Source organism: Macaca mulatta, chromosome 17 (assembly GCF_049350105.2).
Source record: "Macaca mulatta isolate MMU2019108-1 chromosome 17, T2T-MMU8v2.0, whole genome shotgun sequence".
Lineage (NCBI taxonomy): Eukaryota > Metazoa > Chordata > Mammalia > Primates > Cercopithecidae > Macaca > Macaca mulatta.
In genome coordinates this window covers 1,913,866-1,932,061 of record NC_133422.1, presented here as the reverse complement: position 1 = coordinate 1,932,061, position 18,196 = coordinate 1,913,866, and the positions used below count along the sequence as shown (strand labels likewise).

The following is an 18,196-nucleotide window of genomic DNA, read 5'->3' as shown; positions in this document are numbered from 1 at the left end:
AATTATATTTTAAAAACCAAAGATTGAAAGCAAACCAAAATCTTCACAATGATCACATTATTTCTAGTTACTAGGGTAAGGAGACATATTTTCTGATTTCTATAATTTTTTTCTAAATTTTCTATAATAATCACATAGTATTTCGTAACCAGAAGGTAAGATTATTTTAAAAATAAGGAAAAAAGTTGGCCGGGTACAGTGGCTCACGCCTGTAATCCCAGCACTTTGGGAAGCTGAGGCGGGTGAATCACTTGAGGTCAGGAATTTGAGACCAGCCTGGCCAACATAGTGAAACCCCATCTCTACTAAAAATACAAAAAATTAGCTGGGCATGGTGGCACACGCCTGCAATCCCAGCTACTCAGAAGGCTGAGGCCCGAGGATCACTTGAACCCAGGAGGCAGAGATTGCAGTAAGCCGAGATTGTGCCACTGCATTCCAGCCTGGGTGACAGAGAGACTCTGTCTCCAAAAAAAAAAAAAGGGGGGGGGAAAGCACTATTTTCCATGAAAGTAACAACACGATTCGGTTCTCAGGTTCTCGTTACCTTTCAGTCCTTTCCTAAAATTCAACAGGCTATAAACATCAAAATGGTCAAAAAAAAACAATACCAACTCTCCTCCAAACCCCTCACTAGTCATACAAAAGCAACAAAAAGGTATTGCTGTTTAAAAAAAAACTTGCTATATTTTAATTATATCAGAATAGGACTATCCATGTAAGTTCTAAAAATACAGTTCCCTGATTTAAAGGCAAGAAAGTTTTCCAACTTTCAGAATTAAGCAAATAATAAAGCACCAACTTAAAAACTAAAATCAGGCCAGGTGCAGTGGCTCACACCTGTAATCCCAGCACGTGGGGAGGCTGAGGTGGACAGATCACCCAAGGTTAGGAGTTTGAGACCAGCCTGGCCAACACGGAGAAATCCTGTCTCTACTAAAAAGACAAAATTAGCCAGGTGTGGAGACGGGAGCGCCTGTAATCCCAGCTACTTGACGGGTTGAGGCAGAACAATCAGTTGAACCCAGCAGGCAGAGGCTGCAGTGAGCCGAGATGGCGCCACTGCACTCCAGCCTGGGCAAAGAGAGCGAAACTCTGTCTCAAATAAATAAACAAATAAATACAAACTAAAATCAGGGATAAAAACAGCCTAAAAATAAAAATTTAAGCAAAAATTGAAATTTTAAATAATTACAAATAAAATAAAATCCAATCATTATATATTACTTTGTTCTTTCATTTCACTGTATCTTTATCCTTTGATTTTTATACAAAGAAAGAAGGCTAAAGAAGGTAAAGTATTTCAATTGAAATACTTTAGATGTAAATCATACTGGATAAAATAGATTAAAATTTCAAAGTTTCAGAGACCAAGTAAACCATACAGTTTTATTAAGTAAAATATTCTATCTTAATATGAAAGTCAAAGGCTGGGAGCGGTGGCTCATGCCTGTAATTCCGGCACTTTGGGAGGCCAAGGCAGGTGGATCACTTGAAGTTAGGAGTTCAAGACCAGCTTGGCCAACATGGTGAAACCGTGTCTCTACCAAAAACATAAAAACTTAATCCCAGCTACTCAGGAGGCTCAGGCAGGAAAAAAAAAAATTGCTTGAACCTGGGAGGCGGAGGTTGCAGTGAGCCGAGATCGCGCCACTGTACTCCAGCCAGCCTGGGCAACAAGAGCGAAATTTGGTCTCCGAAAACAAACAAACAAACAAACAAAAACAAAGTCAGAGAATGTGAATAAAATACATATGAGCACTAAAAAGAACAGCCAAATGTTTATTTACTTGAGGTAGAAATATCACTTACTGCTTACCAGGACTATGATGAGTTGCAAATTCTCCATTCTGAAATAAGTCTCCTGCCACATTCATTCTACCAGGGTTAAAAGGTCTTACTCCAGTCTTGGTCTGTGGAGTTAAAGATGGGGTGTACGTTTGTATATTAACACCAAAATTACTTGACTGAAGTCCTTTAGCGACATCTCCCAAGTTGGTATTCTATAGTGATGTTTTATATGTAATCATTATGTTCATATCTTGCCCAGCATTCACAGAGCTTATACCTGTTTCTAAGGTTGTAACATTAGCAATAACGTATTTCAGAGTCAATTCTGTAGTGATACCACTATTACCCATTCCTGCATTTACCTTACTTCTTGAAAGACTGGAAGTGGAGAAGTCCAAATCTTTGGTTTTGTTTTTAGTTCCAGGAAGTCCCCATTCAATAAAACAGGAAGAATTTTTCTCCGCTCCTCCATTTGTTTCTATATCCTCTTCATCATCAATAACAATTGTCTCACTTATATTTCCTTTCTGAGACGCCAAATCTCTTGAAGGAGGAGGAATTACAGAATAATTTCCTTGTGGCTTTTCATTTTTTGATGACGCAAGTATGAAGTTTCTTTGATCAGCTATTGCTGGAGCAGAAACTGAAGGAGGTTGTATAGATTCAATAAATACAACATCATCATCATCTTCCACTGGTGAGTTTCTAGATCTACTAACTAAAGGACAAGCTGGATGACCAAATGAATCCCCTATGTCCATGAGACTAGTTGCCATGGCCATATTCCCTAATAAAGCAGGAGTCTGTTCAGTCAATTCTAATCCTCCCACTGAACATTTATCCATGCCAATGAACCTGTAAAGAGACAGAAAAGAAAAAGTTCTAGTATGTTATGATTTTTGCATTTTACTACAATAAAATAGCACAAGTAAATTTTTCAAATTATTTTTTGTGATACCTGATATCCACTCTGGTTTTCCTCTACTGTTAACTAATGTTTACTTCAGAGTTCGATGGACATTAATTATATAATTTCGGTAGTCCTTTAAAAAATTCTAATCAATTTATAGTACTCACTTTAGTCACTCTTTTTTTTTTTTTTTTTTTTTTTGAGACAGAGTCTCGCTTTGTCGCCCAGGCTGGAGTGCAGTGGCCGGATCTTAGCTCACTGCAAGCTCCGCCTCCCGGGTTCACGCCATTCTCCTGCCTCAGCCTCCCAAGTAGCTGGGACTACAGGCGCCCGCCACCTCGCCCGGCTAGTTTTTTTGTATTTTTTAGTAGAGACGGGGTTTCACCGTGTTAGCCAGGATGGTCTCGATCTCCTGACCTCGTGATCCGCCCGTCTCGGCCTCCCAAAGTGCTGGGATTACAGGCTTGAGCCACCGCGCCCGGCCTAGTCACTCTTTACAGTGAAAAAATGCGTTTCCTTTGAATTAGAAAATAGTAACAAAATAATTAAATTAAATACCAATAACTTAAGGTCCCAATATAATCACTTATATTCCATATGCTTTTATCTACTACAGCGTTTATGATATGGCCCTATTTCCCAAGTGTCTCCTGCCATTGTTCTCTTTCCAAAATCTCTTCTTCCAAAATAAGTATGTGATTATCTTTATGCATCTTTTTTGTCCTTGTACAGAAAGCATTAAGTCCATTTATGCCAGATGTTATGCAACAGGCTTTTTACAGAACGTAAAATTATCAAAACTCCATGATAGTAGGTATAATTTACTCTTACAGTTCAAGAAATTGAGGTCTAGGGAACTAAATTGTTCCAGATAACACTGGGACTTAAACTCAGGGCTCTAATGCTAGGCCCCAAATTCTTTTTCTTTTGAGAGAGGGTCTCACTCTGTTGCCCAGGCTGGAGTGCAGTTGCGTGATCCTGGCTCACTGCAGCCTTAAACGCCGGGGTTCAAGCAATCCTCCCACCTTAACCTCCCAAGTAGGCAGGACTACAGGCTCTTGCCATCACAGCCCAGCTAATGCTCCATAAATTTCTCGGAGAGAGGAGGTCTCACTACATTGCCTGGGCTCTTCTCAAACTCCTGGCCTCAAGCAATCCTCCTGCTTTGGCTCCCCAAAGTGCTGGGATTACAGGCATGAGCCATGGTACTTGGCCTAGCCCCAAATTCTTAACTTGTTAACACTCAACATTTGTATACTTATTATGCACTAAGCTATGATGAAGGAAAGAATCTAGCAGAGACAATAGTTGAAAAATCTGGGCCGGGCGCGGTGGCTCAAGCCTGTAATCCCAGCACTTTGGGAGGCCGAGACGGGCGGATCACGAGGTCAGGAGATCGAGACCATCCTGGCTAATATGGTGAAACCCCGTCTCTACTAAAAATACAAAAAACTAGCCGGGCGAGGTGGTGGGCACCTGTAGTCCCAGCTACTCGGGAGGCCGAGGCAGGAGAATGGCGTAAACCCGGGAGGCGGAGCTTGCAGTGAGCTGAGATCCGGCCACTGCACTCCAGCCTGGGCGACAAAGCGAGACTCCGTCTCAAAAAAAAAAAAAAAAAAAAAAAAAGAAAAATCTGGAAGTGAAAAACTGATGAAACATGGGTGGCTCTTAAGAAGGTGAGAGATAAGGACATGTGCACAGGTGGTAATGAAATTGATCATGTGTAAGAATCACCTCTATCTCAACTGAAAGAAGGCAAAAGTAAGTATAACTGGAATGCATGTAAGCATGCAGAAACAATACATGGGATTATACAAGCTGGCCTCAATTTTCAATTTTTTTTTTCTTTTGGTGTGAGGTCTATGTTACCCAGGCTGGTCTCAAACCCCCGAGCTGAAGTGATTCTCCCGCCTAGGCCTTTCAAAGTGCTGGGATTACAGGAATGAGCCACCACAACAGGCCTGGCCTCAGTCTTTTTTTTCTTTTTGTTTTGTGAGACAGAGTCTCACTCTGTCACCCAGGTGCAGTGGCACCATTTCAGTTCACTGCAAACCCCACTTCCCAGGCTCAAGTGATCTCCCCGCCTTAGCTTCCTGAGTAACATGCCTGGCTAATTTTTTGTATTTTTGCTAGAGACAGAGTTTCACCATGTTGCCCAGGCTGGTCTCAAACTTCTGAGTTCAGATGATCCGCCTGCCTCAGCCTCCCAAAGTGCTGGGATTATAGGTGTGAGCTACTAGGTCTGGCCTCTGGCCTCAATTTTCTGAGTAGAAACTTGAGAGTGAAATGGGGTGGGAATTTTACAGGTGTTGAATGATTAAGAAAACACACTTCAAAAGGCAGTCATCACTCCATTTTATTTTAAACATCTCATACTGAAATATGCTTTTTTTTTTTTTTGAGACGGAGTCTCGCTCTGTCGCCAGGCTGGAGTGCAGTGGTGACATCTCTCAGCTCACTGCAACCCCTGCCTCAGCCTCCCAAGTAGCTGGGACTACAGGCGTGCGCCACCACACCCAGCTAATTTTTGTATTTTCAGTAGATACAGGGTTTCACCATGTTGGCGAGGATGGTCTTGGTTTCTTGACCTCATGATCCGCCCACCTTGGCCTCCCAAAGTGCTGAGATAAGAGGCGTAAGCCACTGTGCCCAGCCAAAATATGGTAACATTTTTATTCTAAAAATTTCCCAGCCGGGCGTGGTAGCTCACACCTGTAATCCCAGTACTTTGGGAGGCTGAGGTGGGCGGATTACTTGAGTTCAGCAGTTTGAGAAGAGCCTGGCCAACATGGTGAAACCCCATCTCTACTAAAAATACAAAAATTAGTCGTGGTGGCAGGTGCTTGTAATCCCAGCTACTCAGGAGTCTCAGGCAAGAAAACTGCTTGAATCCAGGAGGCAGAGGAGGTTACAGTGAGCTAAGACTGTGCCACTGCACTCTAGCTTGGGCAACAGAGCAAGACTCCATCTCAAAAAAAAAAAAAAAAAAAAAAATTCCCAATTTAATCTATAATCCATATAGTCATGAAATAGGTAACATTTATTTTTAGTATGTATTATACTATTATATATATTAACTCAGATAACACTTACTTAAGTGAGCAAGGAACTATTATTTTTCCCATTTTGCCAATTAGGAAACTAAGAGCCAGGAGATAAGTAACCTGCCTAACTTACCATTACTTAAAAAGCTAGTCACCTTTGGGAGGCTGAGACGGGCGGATCACGAGGTCAGGAGATCGAGACCATCCTGGCTAACACGGTGAAACCCCGTCTCTACTAAAAAACAAACACACACACAAAAAAAAGCTGGTCAGGATTCAAATCCAAGAAATCTGACTCTAAAACCTATTTCTTAGCCACTATATTATATGCAATGAATGTGGAAAACAATTGTTAAAAATTACTTATCTTTTGTTAAGATGAGCCAATTGATTACAACAACAAAATTAACATTTAAATAAGGCTGTTTCAAAGATAAAGAAATAACAGGCCGGGCGGGCGCGGTGGCTCAAGCCTGTAATCCCAGCACTTTGGGAGGCCGAGGCGGGTGGATCACGAGGTCAGGAGATCGAGACTATCCTGGCTAACATGGTGAAACCCCGTCTCTACTAAAAATACAAAAAACTAGCCGGGCGTGGTGGCGGGCGCCTGTAGTCCCAGCTACTTGGGAGGCTGAGGCGGGAGAATGGCGTGAACCCGGGAGGCGGAGCTTGCAGTGAGCCGAGATCACGCCACTGCACTCCAGCCTGGGAGACACAGTGAGACTCCGTCTCAAAAAAAAAAAAAAAAAAAAAAAGAAATAACAAATTTAAGGAACCAGTTTAAAATAAGGGTTGTAAAAGAAACGGAAAAAAATTGGGGGCCAGGAATGTTGGCTCATGCCTGCTAATCCCAGCACTTTTGGGGGCCAACTGGGAGAACTGCTTGAGCCCAGAAGTTTGAGACCAGCCTGGGCAACATGGTAAGACTCCACCTCTACTAAAAATTTTTTAAAATAATGAAAGAAAGGAAAATAATTTCTGGAAAAGAGTAATAACTGACTCCACAGTATCTTCTTCTTCTTTTTTTTTTTTTAAGATGGAGTCTCACTCTGTGGCGCAGGCTGGAGTGCAGTGGCATGATCTAGGCTCACTGCAAGCTCCGCCTCTCAGGTTCACACCATTCTCCTGCCTCTGCCTCCCGAGTAGCTGGGACTACAGGCGCCCGTCAGCACGCCTGGCTAATTTTTTGTATTTTTAGTAGATTCGGGGTTTCACCGTGTTAGCCAGGTTGGTCTCAGTCTCCTGACTTCATGATCCGCCCGCCTGGGCCTCCCAGAGTGCTGGGATTACAGGCTTGAGCCACTGAGCCCAGCCCACAGTATCTTCTTGTGGCTGGTAGGTTCTATTTTACTTTTCTCACACAAAATAATACAGAGTACTCTTTATACTCAGTTCACTGCAGTCATCTACCTTTAAAAAAAGATAAAATATTCACCTATGCTTAAATCCCAAATTATAAATAAGTAAAAACACTACTAAAGGCTGGGTGCGGTGGCTCGCGCCTATAATCCCAGCACTTTGGGAGGCCAAGGTGGGTGGATCTTGAGGTCAGGAAATCGAGACCATCCTGGCTAACATGATGAAACCTCATCTCTACTAAAAAAAAAAAAAATACAAAAAAAAATTAGCCGGGCATGGTGGTGGGCGCCTGTAGTCCCAGCTACTCGGGAGGCTGAGGCAGGGGAGAATGGCATAAACCCGGGAAGTGGAGCTTGCAATGAGTGGAGATGGCACCATTGCACACTCCAGCCTGGGAGACAGAGCGAGACTCAGTCTTAAAAACAAAAAAACCAAAAAACAAACAAACAACAACAAAAAAATACTACTAAAAGCCATTGTGTTTATAACTTAACTGTCAGAAACTTTAATTCTATAAACACAAGACCATAAGAAAATTTTGAATATTTCTACAATATTGTCTAAAAACAGAGAAAAAGATGCTGTTTAGCCAATTAGCTATGTGGCAGCAGGCAAATTATGTCACCTCACGGAGTTTTAGTTTTCTAAACTGTGAATGGGGTTAACATATAGCTTTAAGCTTTTTAATGAGGTGAGTTGACATGCAAATCTCCAGCATATGGCCTGGTCCATATCAGAGAGTGCAAAAAATATCAAATTATGACCAGGCCCGGTGGCTTATGCCTGTAATCCCAGCACTTTGGGAGGCCGAGGCAGGTGGATCACCTGAGGTCGGGAGTTCGAGACCAGCCTGACCAACATGGAGAAACCCCACCTCTACTAAAAATACAAAATTAGCCGGGCGTGCTGATGCATGCCCGTAATCCCAGCTACTCAGGAGGCTGAGGCAGGAGAATCGCTTGAACCCAGGAGGCAGAGGTTGCGGTGACCTGAGATCATGCCATTAAACTCCAGCCTGGACAACAAGGGCGAAACTCCGTCTCAGAAGAAAAAAAAAAAATTAGCCAGGTGTGCTGGCATGTGCCTGGAGTCCCAGCCACTCAGGAGACTGAGGCAGGAGAATCGCTTGAACCCGGGAGGTAGAAGTTGCAGTGAGTTGAGATCATGCCACTGCACTCCAACCTGGGTAACAGAATGAGACTCTGCCTCAAAAACAAACAAAAAATCCTTTTCAATAAAAAGGTATTTAGGCAAATACTATGTTACATCGCTACATCCTGGGATTTCGGCAACTGTCTAATTTTAAACATTTAACCAGTCTTCTTGTGGTATCTTATTCACACACAAACTATAACACTAACAAAATCCTTAAATGTAAATTATCTCTAGAGAATGGGTAACAACCTAAATTTAACAGGATATTTAGGCGTAAAGATAAGGGTTAACATAAAACAAAGAAATGAATACATGTACTTTGACCTATTTGACCCATTTAGCTCTCTTCTTGTAAACTACTTTCAGAGACACTTCACAGTTGAGTATATAAGCACTCCTATTTAAAATGAGATATAAAGGTGTACCATGATTCTGAAGGTACTCACAAAAGAAAGAAAAAAGAAGAGTCAACTGAACTACTACCACAGATAGCAAGAGAATTACTGCAGGAACCAGGAACAAAACTACTATCCAAATTGGGCCTGGTGCCTCACACCTATAATCCTAACACTTTGGGAGACCAAGGCAGGAGGATCACTTGAGGCTAGGAGCTCAAGACCAACTTGGGCAACAAACTGAGAACTCATCTCTACAAAAAAATAAAGGCCAGGTACAGTGGCTCATGCCTATAATCTCAGCACTTTGGGAGGCTGAATGAGATGGGAGGATAGCCTGAGCCCAGGAGTTCAAGACCAGCCTGGGCAATGTAGAGACCCCTCTCTACAAAAATTTAAAAATTAGCCCAACATGGTGGCATGTGCCTGTAGTCCCCACTACTTTGGAGGCTGAGGTGGAAGGATGGCTTGAGCCCAGAAGATCAAAGTTGCAGTGAGCCATGATCACACCACTGCACTCTAGCCTGGGCAACAGAGCAAGACCCTGTCTCAAAAATAAAAAATAAATATAATAAAGTAATTAGCTGGGCAAGGTGGTACACGCCTGTAGTCCCCAGCTACTTGGGAGACTGAGGCAGGAGAATCACTTGAGCCCAGGAGTTCAGGGCTGCAGTGAGCTATGACCACCCCACAGCACTAAAGTTTGGGTGACAGAGTTAGACCCATCTCTAAAAATTAAAAAAAAAAAAAAAAAAAACAAAGACAAAAAACAAACAAAAAGAACAACTGTCTAGAAATCAGTAGCCCAGCAGAGATTAAGACAGTAAATTGGGCCAGGCGCAGTATAATGCCCCGTAATCAGCGCTTTGGGAGGTCTAGGCGGGTGGATTGCTTGAGTCCAGGAGTTCAAGACCAGCCTGGGCAACACGGCAAACCCTTGTCTCTACAAAAAATACAAAAATTAGCCCGATACAGTAGCACATGGTTGTGGTCCCAGCTACTTGGGAAACTGAGGCAGGCAGATTGTTTGAGTCTGGGAGATGGAGGCTGCAGTGAGATGGGCCACCGCACTCCAGTCTGGGCGACAGTGAGACCCTGTCTCACACACACACAAAAAAAGATGGCCATTGATCACGTATAACTGACTTCGTTCCCTTCCAAAACTCCCCTAAAACAGTACTATCACAAGGAAAGGAAGACAAGAAACAAAAGCAGTATGATTTTATAAGTAAAAGAACAGAAGGATGAATGGTTAACTAACTGCCAACCTGAGACAGCCAGAGTCTAAAACAGTGGGAAAAAAAGCCAAGAAACATTCTGATTTACGCTGTAGGCTCAGAAGTCTGCAGCACCAGGTATCCCTGGAACAGAATGGGCAGATGCTAAAAAAAAGAGGTTGAGAGATCTCTTCCCTCCCATCAAGCTGATGGTGACAGGCCTTTCCCTATCCTAGCACAGATTCTAAAAATTTTTTTCTTTGACAAGATAGAACATAAGATCTAAGACTTGGGTTCACCAAGCACTGGGGAATGTTTCAATACCAAGAAATATCCCCTCTCCACTGCTTGAACCCAGGAGGCGGAGGTTGCAGAGGGCCGACATCACGCCACTGCATTCCAGCCTGGGTAACAAGAGCAAAACTCCGTCTCAAAAAACAAAGAAATGTCCCCTCTCCTACTTGATTCCCAGAGAACTGGCATCCAGACTTCTATTTTCCAGGCAGCAAACTCTTCTCTGGAGGCTTTCTTTCTCAGCAAGACTCTTCCCTGTGAAACCAAATATCAGCAAAAAAGGAAAGTTCTAAAAATAATAACCTATGGGGTTCCCCATCAATTGGCCAGAAGATCATCCACAAGCTTCAAGTTAGAAACCCCACTCCCACTCTTCTAATTTGCTTTTTAGTTCCTAATTGTTTTTGTTGTTGTTGTTCTTGTTTTTTGGGTTTTTTTTTTTTTTTTTTGAGACGGAGTCTGGCTCTATCACGCGGGTTGGAGTGCGGTGGCGCAATCTCCGCTCACTGCAAGCTCCCCCTCCTGGGTTCACATCATTCTCCTGCCTCAGCCTCCTGACAGCTGGGACTACAGGCACCTGCTACCACCACGCCCGGCTAATTTTTTTTTTTTTTTTTTTTTGTATTTTTAGTAGAGACGAGGTTTCACTGTGTTAGCCAGGATGGTCTCAATCTCCTGACCTCGTTATCTGCCCGCCTCGGCCTCCCAAAGTGCTGGGATTACAGGTGTGAGCCACTGCGCCAGGCCTTTAGTTTCCAATTCTTAATCATAAATAAACCAGTCAAGAATTACACAATATATATAACATCTACTATGTACCCACAAAGATTTAAAATAAAATTTTTTTAAAAAGGAATTACACAGGCCAGGTGTGGCGATGGGTGCCTGTCATCCCAGCAGTTTGGGAGGCCGAGGTAGGTGGATCACTTAGGTCAGGAGTTCCAGACCAGCCTGGCCAACATGGTCAGACCCTTGTCTCTACTAAAAATACAACAATGAGCCAACGTGGTGGTATGTATCTGTAGTCCCATCTACTCGGGGGGGGTGAGGCACAAGAATCGCTTGAACCCAGGAGGCAGAGGTTGCAGAGAGCCTAGATCACTGCAAGGGCAAGACTCTGTCTCAAAAGAAAAAAGAAAAAGAAAAAGAATTATAGATGGAGTCTCGCTCTGCTGCCCAGGCTGGAGTGCAATGGTGTGATCTTGGCTCACCGTAACCTCCACCTCCCGAGTAGCTGAGATTACAGGCATGCGCCACCACATCCGGCTAATTTTGTACTTTTTTTTTTTTTTTTGGTAGAGACGGGGTTTCTCTATGTTGGTCAGGCTGGTCTTGAACTCTCGACCTCAGGTGATCTGCCCGCCTTGGCCTCCCAAAGTACTGGGATTCCAGGTGTGAGCCACGGCGCCCAGCCAATTTTTGTATTTTTAGTAGAGATGGGGTTTCACCATGTTGGCCAGGCTAGTCTCGCACTTCTGACCTCAGGTGATCCACCCACCTCAGCCTCCCAAAGTGCTGGGATTACAGGCGTGAGCCACCATGCCCAGCCAACACTTCTAATATAAAAAGAACTGCTAGAAACTAAAAGCTTAGTGGCAAAAATGAAAAATTCAGCAATAAGAATTGAAAGATAAAGCTGAGAAAATCTCAAGAATTAAAGGAAAAAATAAAGAGGACAAGGATTATATCTCGGGGGGGGGGAAGAATTATATCTCCCACTAACTATACACATGTTTGTGTGCGTGCGTGTGTGGGTGTCTCAAACCTCATGGACCAGGCTTTTTTTTTTTCTTAAGACAGGGTCTAGCTCTGTCGCCCAGCATGGAATGCTATGGCACAAACACAGTTCACTGCAGACTTGACCCCCTGGGCTCAAACAATCCTCCCACCTTGGCCTCTCAGAGGGCTGGGATTACAGGAGTGAGTCACAGTGCCCGGAGCCACTTTACTGATTTTTTTGAGACAGAGTCGCTATCTGTTGCTCAGGCTGGAGTATAGTGCTGTGATCACTGCTCACTGCAGCCTCAACCTCCTGAACTCAAGCGATCCTCCCACCTCAGCTGTCTGAGTAGCTGGGACTACAGGCGTGTGCCACCACACTAAGCTAATTTTTATATTTTTTTGTAGAGACAGAGTTTTGCCATGTTGTCCACACTCAAACTCCTGGGCTCAAGCTCTCAAGCTATCGCCCATCTCAGCCTCCCAAAGTGGTTGGAAAACAGGCATGAGCCACTGTGCCCAGCCACTTTACCTACCCACCACATCCTGACACAGTCCTAAGTTTAACTAATTAAGAGATGTGCTGTGAAATGTAAGAAAATAAGAGCAAATAAGTTAGTAGAAAGCAACAAGGGTAAAATGAAGGCAGGACTACTACTATGGGGGACAAATTAATCACACGTTTGTTTTTGATGAGCAACGGAAAACTGATCAAGGTTGAAAGGACAGAATTGGCAAGAAATGAATCCCAGATAATAAAAGTAGAAGTAAAGCTTGTTTTTTTTTTTTTTTTTTTGAGACGGAGTCTAGCTTTGTCGCCCAGGCTGGAGTGCAGTGGCCGGATCTCAGCTCACTGCAAGCTCCGCCTCCCGGGTTTACGCCATTCTCCTGCCTCAGCCTCCCGAGTAGCTGGGACTACAGGCGCCCACCACCTCGCCCGGCTAGTTTTTTGTATTTTTTAGTGGAGACGGGGTTTCACCATATTAGCCAGGATGGTCTCGATCTCCTGACCTCGTGATCCGCCCGTCTCGGCCTCCCAAAGTGCTGGGATTACAGGCTTGAGCCACCGCGCCCGGCCAAGCTTGTTAAAGAAAAAGAAAATCATTTTCACTCCTAATAAAATTATTCACACAAGGATTGGTGTTAAAAGCATTAAGTGAACAGCTGACAGAGAAAGGGCATTTGTACTGTACCAAAATGAACACATAAATCACTGTCTAGTAGCAAAGAAAACCCCGAAAAAACAAAAACAAACATTAACTTCCTAAAAGAGAGAGATTAGGCCACTCAGATTCGGTGGTCAATCTTAGAATTAGGAACAGTGTGACAACTAGTTTATGTTATCTCCTCATGTGATGCTAGCTGGAGGACTGTCAGGGTACATAAGTAACAGTCTTCCTCAAATACTAGGCAAACATCAACGTCAAAACAACAGATTATTGAGTAGTGTTTCTTTCTAATCCAACAGTAAAAAAGTTTTTCCAATCTATTGGAAAAGAAAAAATTGTAAAATGCAAGGCACTTAAAAGAGCTAACTTGTTCTCGAACTTGAGTTCCAGTGGTATAAATGCCAGCACTCCCCGTGCCTTCCCAGGGACTACCATGGCTTGGCTCTGGGGACAGGAGCACCCAAGCAATTAACTTGAAGGCCAAGGCCTTCAAGATAACACAAAGGTAAATCCCTCAGGAAGAACACCCTACTACTGCACTAATTATATTAGACAGCAAAGCGAGGTAAAAAACAAAACAAAACAAAACAAACTCACAATGGAGATATTTCCTTCTTAATTTCTGCCAAAGCCTCACGACATAGGCTTGAAGGTGATTCCTGGTCCTAGAATGAGAAATGAAAACCAATTTCTGTACAACCAACCTGTATGCACAACCAACTCAACACCGGGAGGTGGCAACAGGGTGAGAGGCCAAGGAGTTCCTGGGCTCGGCGACCCTCCCCCGCCCTAATGTGACCCAGAAATTAAGTTGAAAAAAAGAACTACAGGAACCGCAACGACGAGACAAAGCTAAAACTGCTTCGTCCACCTGCAGGACTGGGATGGAGTGGGCTGGGGACCCGAGGCCTGCTCCCACGAAGGCAGAGGGACGGGTAAACGTTGCCTCGACGACAAGGGACTTGTACTCCCTCCTAAGTTTGCCCACCCAGCGTCATCTCTGCCACTCCAAGCACCATTTCCGAGGTAACGGGCGGCGCGCGTCACCTCTGGACCCACAACTGCCTCGAGAAGTTGCCCTGGGGCCCCAGCAGTCGACGACGGGCCCCAGATCCGCCATTAAACTCACCCAGAGAAGCAGCAAAGAGTAAAAGCCGCGCAGCGCCGGGGAAAAGAAGAGCGGAGGAGGGGACCCAGCGGGGCAGAGGCAGCAGCCCTCGCCCGAAAAACCTGGGGACCTCGGCTCCGGGGGCAGCGCAGCCCCGAAAGCGGAGACCCGGCCGGGGCGCCCCTTCCCCGCTCCCCCGGCAGGAGAGAAAGGAAAATGCCCCGCGACGTCCCCGGGCGGCCGGCACCCCGCCCCGCCGCCCCGCGACCCCCGCCAGCCCCGCGACGCCCGCCGCCCCGCGACCCCCGCCGCTGGCCACCGCCTCCCCCAACACTCCCGGCCTCGCCCGCACTCTCCCAGCCCCTCGGGCCGTGAGCAAAGGCGCCGCTGACAGGAGCGCAGCCCCGAGCTGCCCCTGAGACCCCGACGCGGCAACGGCGACGGCGGCCGCGCCGCGGGATATTAACCGGGTCGGTGGGAGGCTGCGGGGGCTGCCCTCACCCATCTCCGCCTCCCCAGTCACCTCGGCCTCCGCCTCCTCCTCCTCCGGAGACTGCGCTGCTCCCAGTCACCCCCAGTCTCGGCGGCCCTGGAATGGAAAGACAGCGGGGATAAGCCTCACCCGGTTCTGGCTGCGGCTCCGCGGAACGAACCTTCCCTCTCCCGGCCCACCCCGCTTCCGCGACACGCACAACTCCGCCCAGTCCAGTCCCGGCTTTCGCGCTGGTGAGGAACAGGAGGCGGAGAAGGAGACGGCGCCGCGGCCGAGCCCGGGGAGGCCCCACCCTCCGTGCGCTCGTTGGCGGCGGGAGGCGGGCCTGGGCGCCTCGAGCACGTCTATTGGCTCCGAAGGCAGTCCTTCAAGGCCCCCCCTCCGTGGGGTGGTCCGCAGGGCTGTCCGTCAGCTGCGGGCCACACCCGCGGCCCGGCCGTTCCACTTCCGCCTCTGCCAGCCCTCAACGCCTGGCTGGGTTCTCTGCCCGTTGGACTCCCGCTCCCACCCACCGGGTCCGCCAGGCTCAGGAGCCCGAGATTCGCCGCCCGTCGCAGCGGCCGCGCTTCGGCCCCTCAGGGCCCGGGGCTCTCCGGGACCTATATAGCCCGGGAGACTCCGGCGGGGCCCCGTGCCCGGGCCCGGGCGCCCAGGCTGCGGCAGCGGATGCCAACGCCTCTGCCCGAGGAGAGCGGCGGCCTCGATGCCCCAGCGCCCTCCCTGTCCAGTTCTTGGAAGGACAGGGGCGAGGCCGGGGAGGCGCTGGAGCGGGGCCGAGTGGGCTTTCGGGGCCGCGGGTGAACTGGAGTCCGGATCCGGCCCGCTGCGGCCAGTGAAGGCCTTTCCACCCTCGCCGCGCCCCGTGGGGAATAGTCCCCCATCTCCCGCCACGGCTGCAGCAGGAGGAGACGACGTCCTCCATTTTGTCGGGACGACTGTGGGAACTTGGGACCCCCTAAAAACCAAACTCTCTGGGGCCAGGACTTGTCCCCGGGAAGCCCCGACTGGGCTCTGCCATTCGGCCAAGGGAACAGTCCCGGCTGCTGGCGTCTGCGTCCGCGGGGCCGTACGGGACGGGCACGACGGTGGAGAAACCCGGACGCCGCTCCCCGCCTCCGTCAACCAAGATGGAGGGAGCTGCGGGCTCCCCTGGAGCTGGGCTCCCGCCGGCTGGAGGGGCCGAGGCCCGCCCTGGGGCGTCCCTGGGCGCCGCCTTCCTGCCCGGGGCGCTGGCCCTGCCCAGGCCGCTCTACCGCCTGCCACCGTCTCCTGGTCCTGAACGGTTGATGGAGGCTCCCTCCACAGCCCGCTCAGTCGCGGGGAGCACCCGCTGCGGCCCCCGGGGGAGCGGCGTCAGGGACAGACGGCGCCCGGGGAGGGCGGGCCCCACAGGCCACCTCCACGAGGGGTCTTCTCTTTTGTTCCTCGTCTACACCTACGTCTTCGGCGGATCTCATGGTGCTGAAACCATTTCTCAGACCCCACGTAAAGATGGAAGCGATGCCGGCTTCGTCTCGCCCTGGCGGTTCTTAGTGGGATTACAACTGACGGTGTTAGTTTGGATAAAAGTTGATGAAACTTACCTTCTGTCTGGAAATAGATAAAGTGATTTTTGAAAAACACATTGAGCCCCGTTTTACTAATGTGGTATCGTAAAGGCACAGGTTTATTCAATGAAAGTCAGACATGAACCATCTAATGCAGGGATGGCCAATCTTTTGACTTCCCCGGACCACACTGGAAGAATTGGCTTGGGCCACACATAAAATAGGCTCACACTAACAATAGCTGATGAGCTAAAACAAACAAAACAACCAAAACGCCAAAGAAAATCATAATGTTTTAAGAAAATTTACATACATGTGTTGGGCTGCATTTAAAGCCGTCCTGGGCCACATGCATCCCCCAAGGGCTGCAGGTTGGACAAGCTTGATCTAAGACAAAAAAGTATGTTCATGGATTGATGAGAGTGCTGTGTAAGCCTTTGCATATTACATAGTGCTGTATGTCATGGACATGCCTATTACCACCTACATTTTTTAGGTCCTCAATTACTCTTTGGAAATAAATGAATTACATGTAATGTCATCATTTTAATGACTGCTGTAAATTACAAGCACTGAGTACACTGGGTTCGTGGAGAAGGGCTCCTCCATAGAGAAAAGTTAAAGGTCTGACAAACTTTAAACGGTAAGCTCAGTAGCCACATGTCATGTATTTTCTGATTATCATTTTTAACCACGTCTCTACTGAAAATACAAAAAATTAGCCGTGCGTGGTGGCGGGCACCTGTAGTCCCAGCTACTCGGGAGGCTGAGGCCGGAGAATGCTGTGAACCTGGGAGGCAGAGCTTGCAGTGAGCAAAGATCACGCCACTGCACTCCAGCCCGGGCGACAGAGCAAGACTCCATCTCAAAAAAAAAAAAAAAAAAATTGTCACACATATGACACAATTGCACCTGGCACATTAATAAAAGCTTGTAAATTTTGCCTGTCATTGTTAATTCCCAATTGCCACAGTGGTACATTAAGACAAAAAATTCTGGCCCAGCGCGGTGGCTCACGCTTGTAATCACAGCACTTTGGGACGCCGAGACGGGCGGATCACCTGAGGTCAGGAGTTTGAGACCAGCTTGACCAACATGGCGAAACCCCGGCTCTACTAAAAGTATAAAAGTAACCGGGCCTGGTGGTGCATGCCTGTAATTACAGCTACTGGAGAAGCTGAGGCAGAAGAATCGCTTGCACCCGGGAGGTGGGGGTTGCAGTGAGCCGAGATTGCGCCATTGCACCCCAGACTGGGCAACAAGAGCGAAACTCCGTCTTAATAAATAAATAGAAAATCTTCCAGCCTGGGTAACACAGTGGGACCCAGTCTCTACAAAAAAATTTAAAAATTAGCCAGAAGTGGTGCATGCCTGTAGTCCCAGCTACTCAGGAGGCGGAAGTGGGAGGATCACTTGAGCCCAGGAGGTCAAAGCTGCAATGAGCCATGATTGTGCCATTGCACTCCAGCATCTGGGTGCAGAGTGAGACCCTGTCTCAAAAACAAACAAAAGAAATGGTTTATAATAATTTAATGACTTATTAAAGTAACATCAGCACTTTCTATTGTAATACAAAAAGAAAATATTTAATTCTTGGAGTTAATATGTAAAATAAACCATGGAGGAAATGTCATTGGAACCAAAATTTATTCATTCTTTGAAAGTGGCTTAGTACAGCCAGGCGCGGTGACTCACGCCTGTAATCCCAGCACTTTGGGAAGCTGAGGCTGGTGGATCACCTGAGGTCGGGGGTTCGAGACCAACCTGACCAACATGGAGAAACCCCGTCTCTACTAAAAATACAAAAATTAGCTGGGCGTGGTGGCGCATGCCTATAATCCCAGCTACCTGGGAGGCTGAGGCAGGAGAATTGCTTGAACCTGGGAAGAGAAGGTTGCCATGAGCCGATGTCACACCATCGCACTCCAGCCTGGATGACGAGAGCGAAACTCCATCTCAAAAAAAAAAAAAAAGGGGTCTTAGTACAATATTCTT

At 47.0% G+C, this 18,196-nt stretch overlaps 1 protein-coding gene across 22 annotated transcripts in view; it reads right to left on the bottom strand.

Moving 5' to 3' along the window:
- The window catches only part of ZMYM5 (zinc finger MYM-type containing 5), a 41,571-nt gene extending 26,612 nt beyond the window's left edge, over positions 1-14,959 (bottom strand). For 3 of the 22 annotated variants that reach the window (XR_013407628.1, XR_003724261.2, XM_028837461.2), the window contains exons 1-4: positions 14,685-14,805; positions 13,651-13,718; positions 2,154-2,646; positions 1,820-1,913 (exon numbers count right to left, since the gene is read on the bottom strand). Coding sequence is in view for 18 of the 22 variants with exons in the window: in XM_028837461.2 (XP_028693294.1) it covers positions 1,820-1,913; positions 2,154-2,636 (577 nt within the window). In the remaining 4 variants the exon portion in view is untranslated. Of the gene's footprint in view, positions 1-1,819; positions 1,914-2,153; positions 2,647-5,878; positions 5,981-10,332; positions 10,421-13,650; positions 13,719-14,662 lie in introns of all 22 variants that reach the window. The other 19 variants (XR_013407629.1, XR_013407630.1, XM_028837464.2 and 16 more) reach the window with 18 other exon arrangements.
- Positions 14,960-18,196: the final 3,237 nt, after the last annotated feature.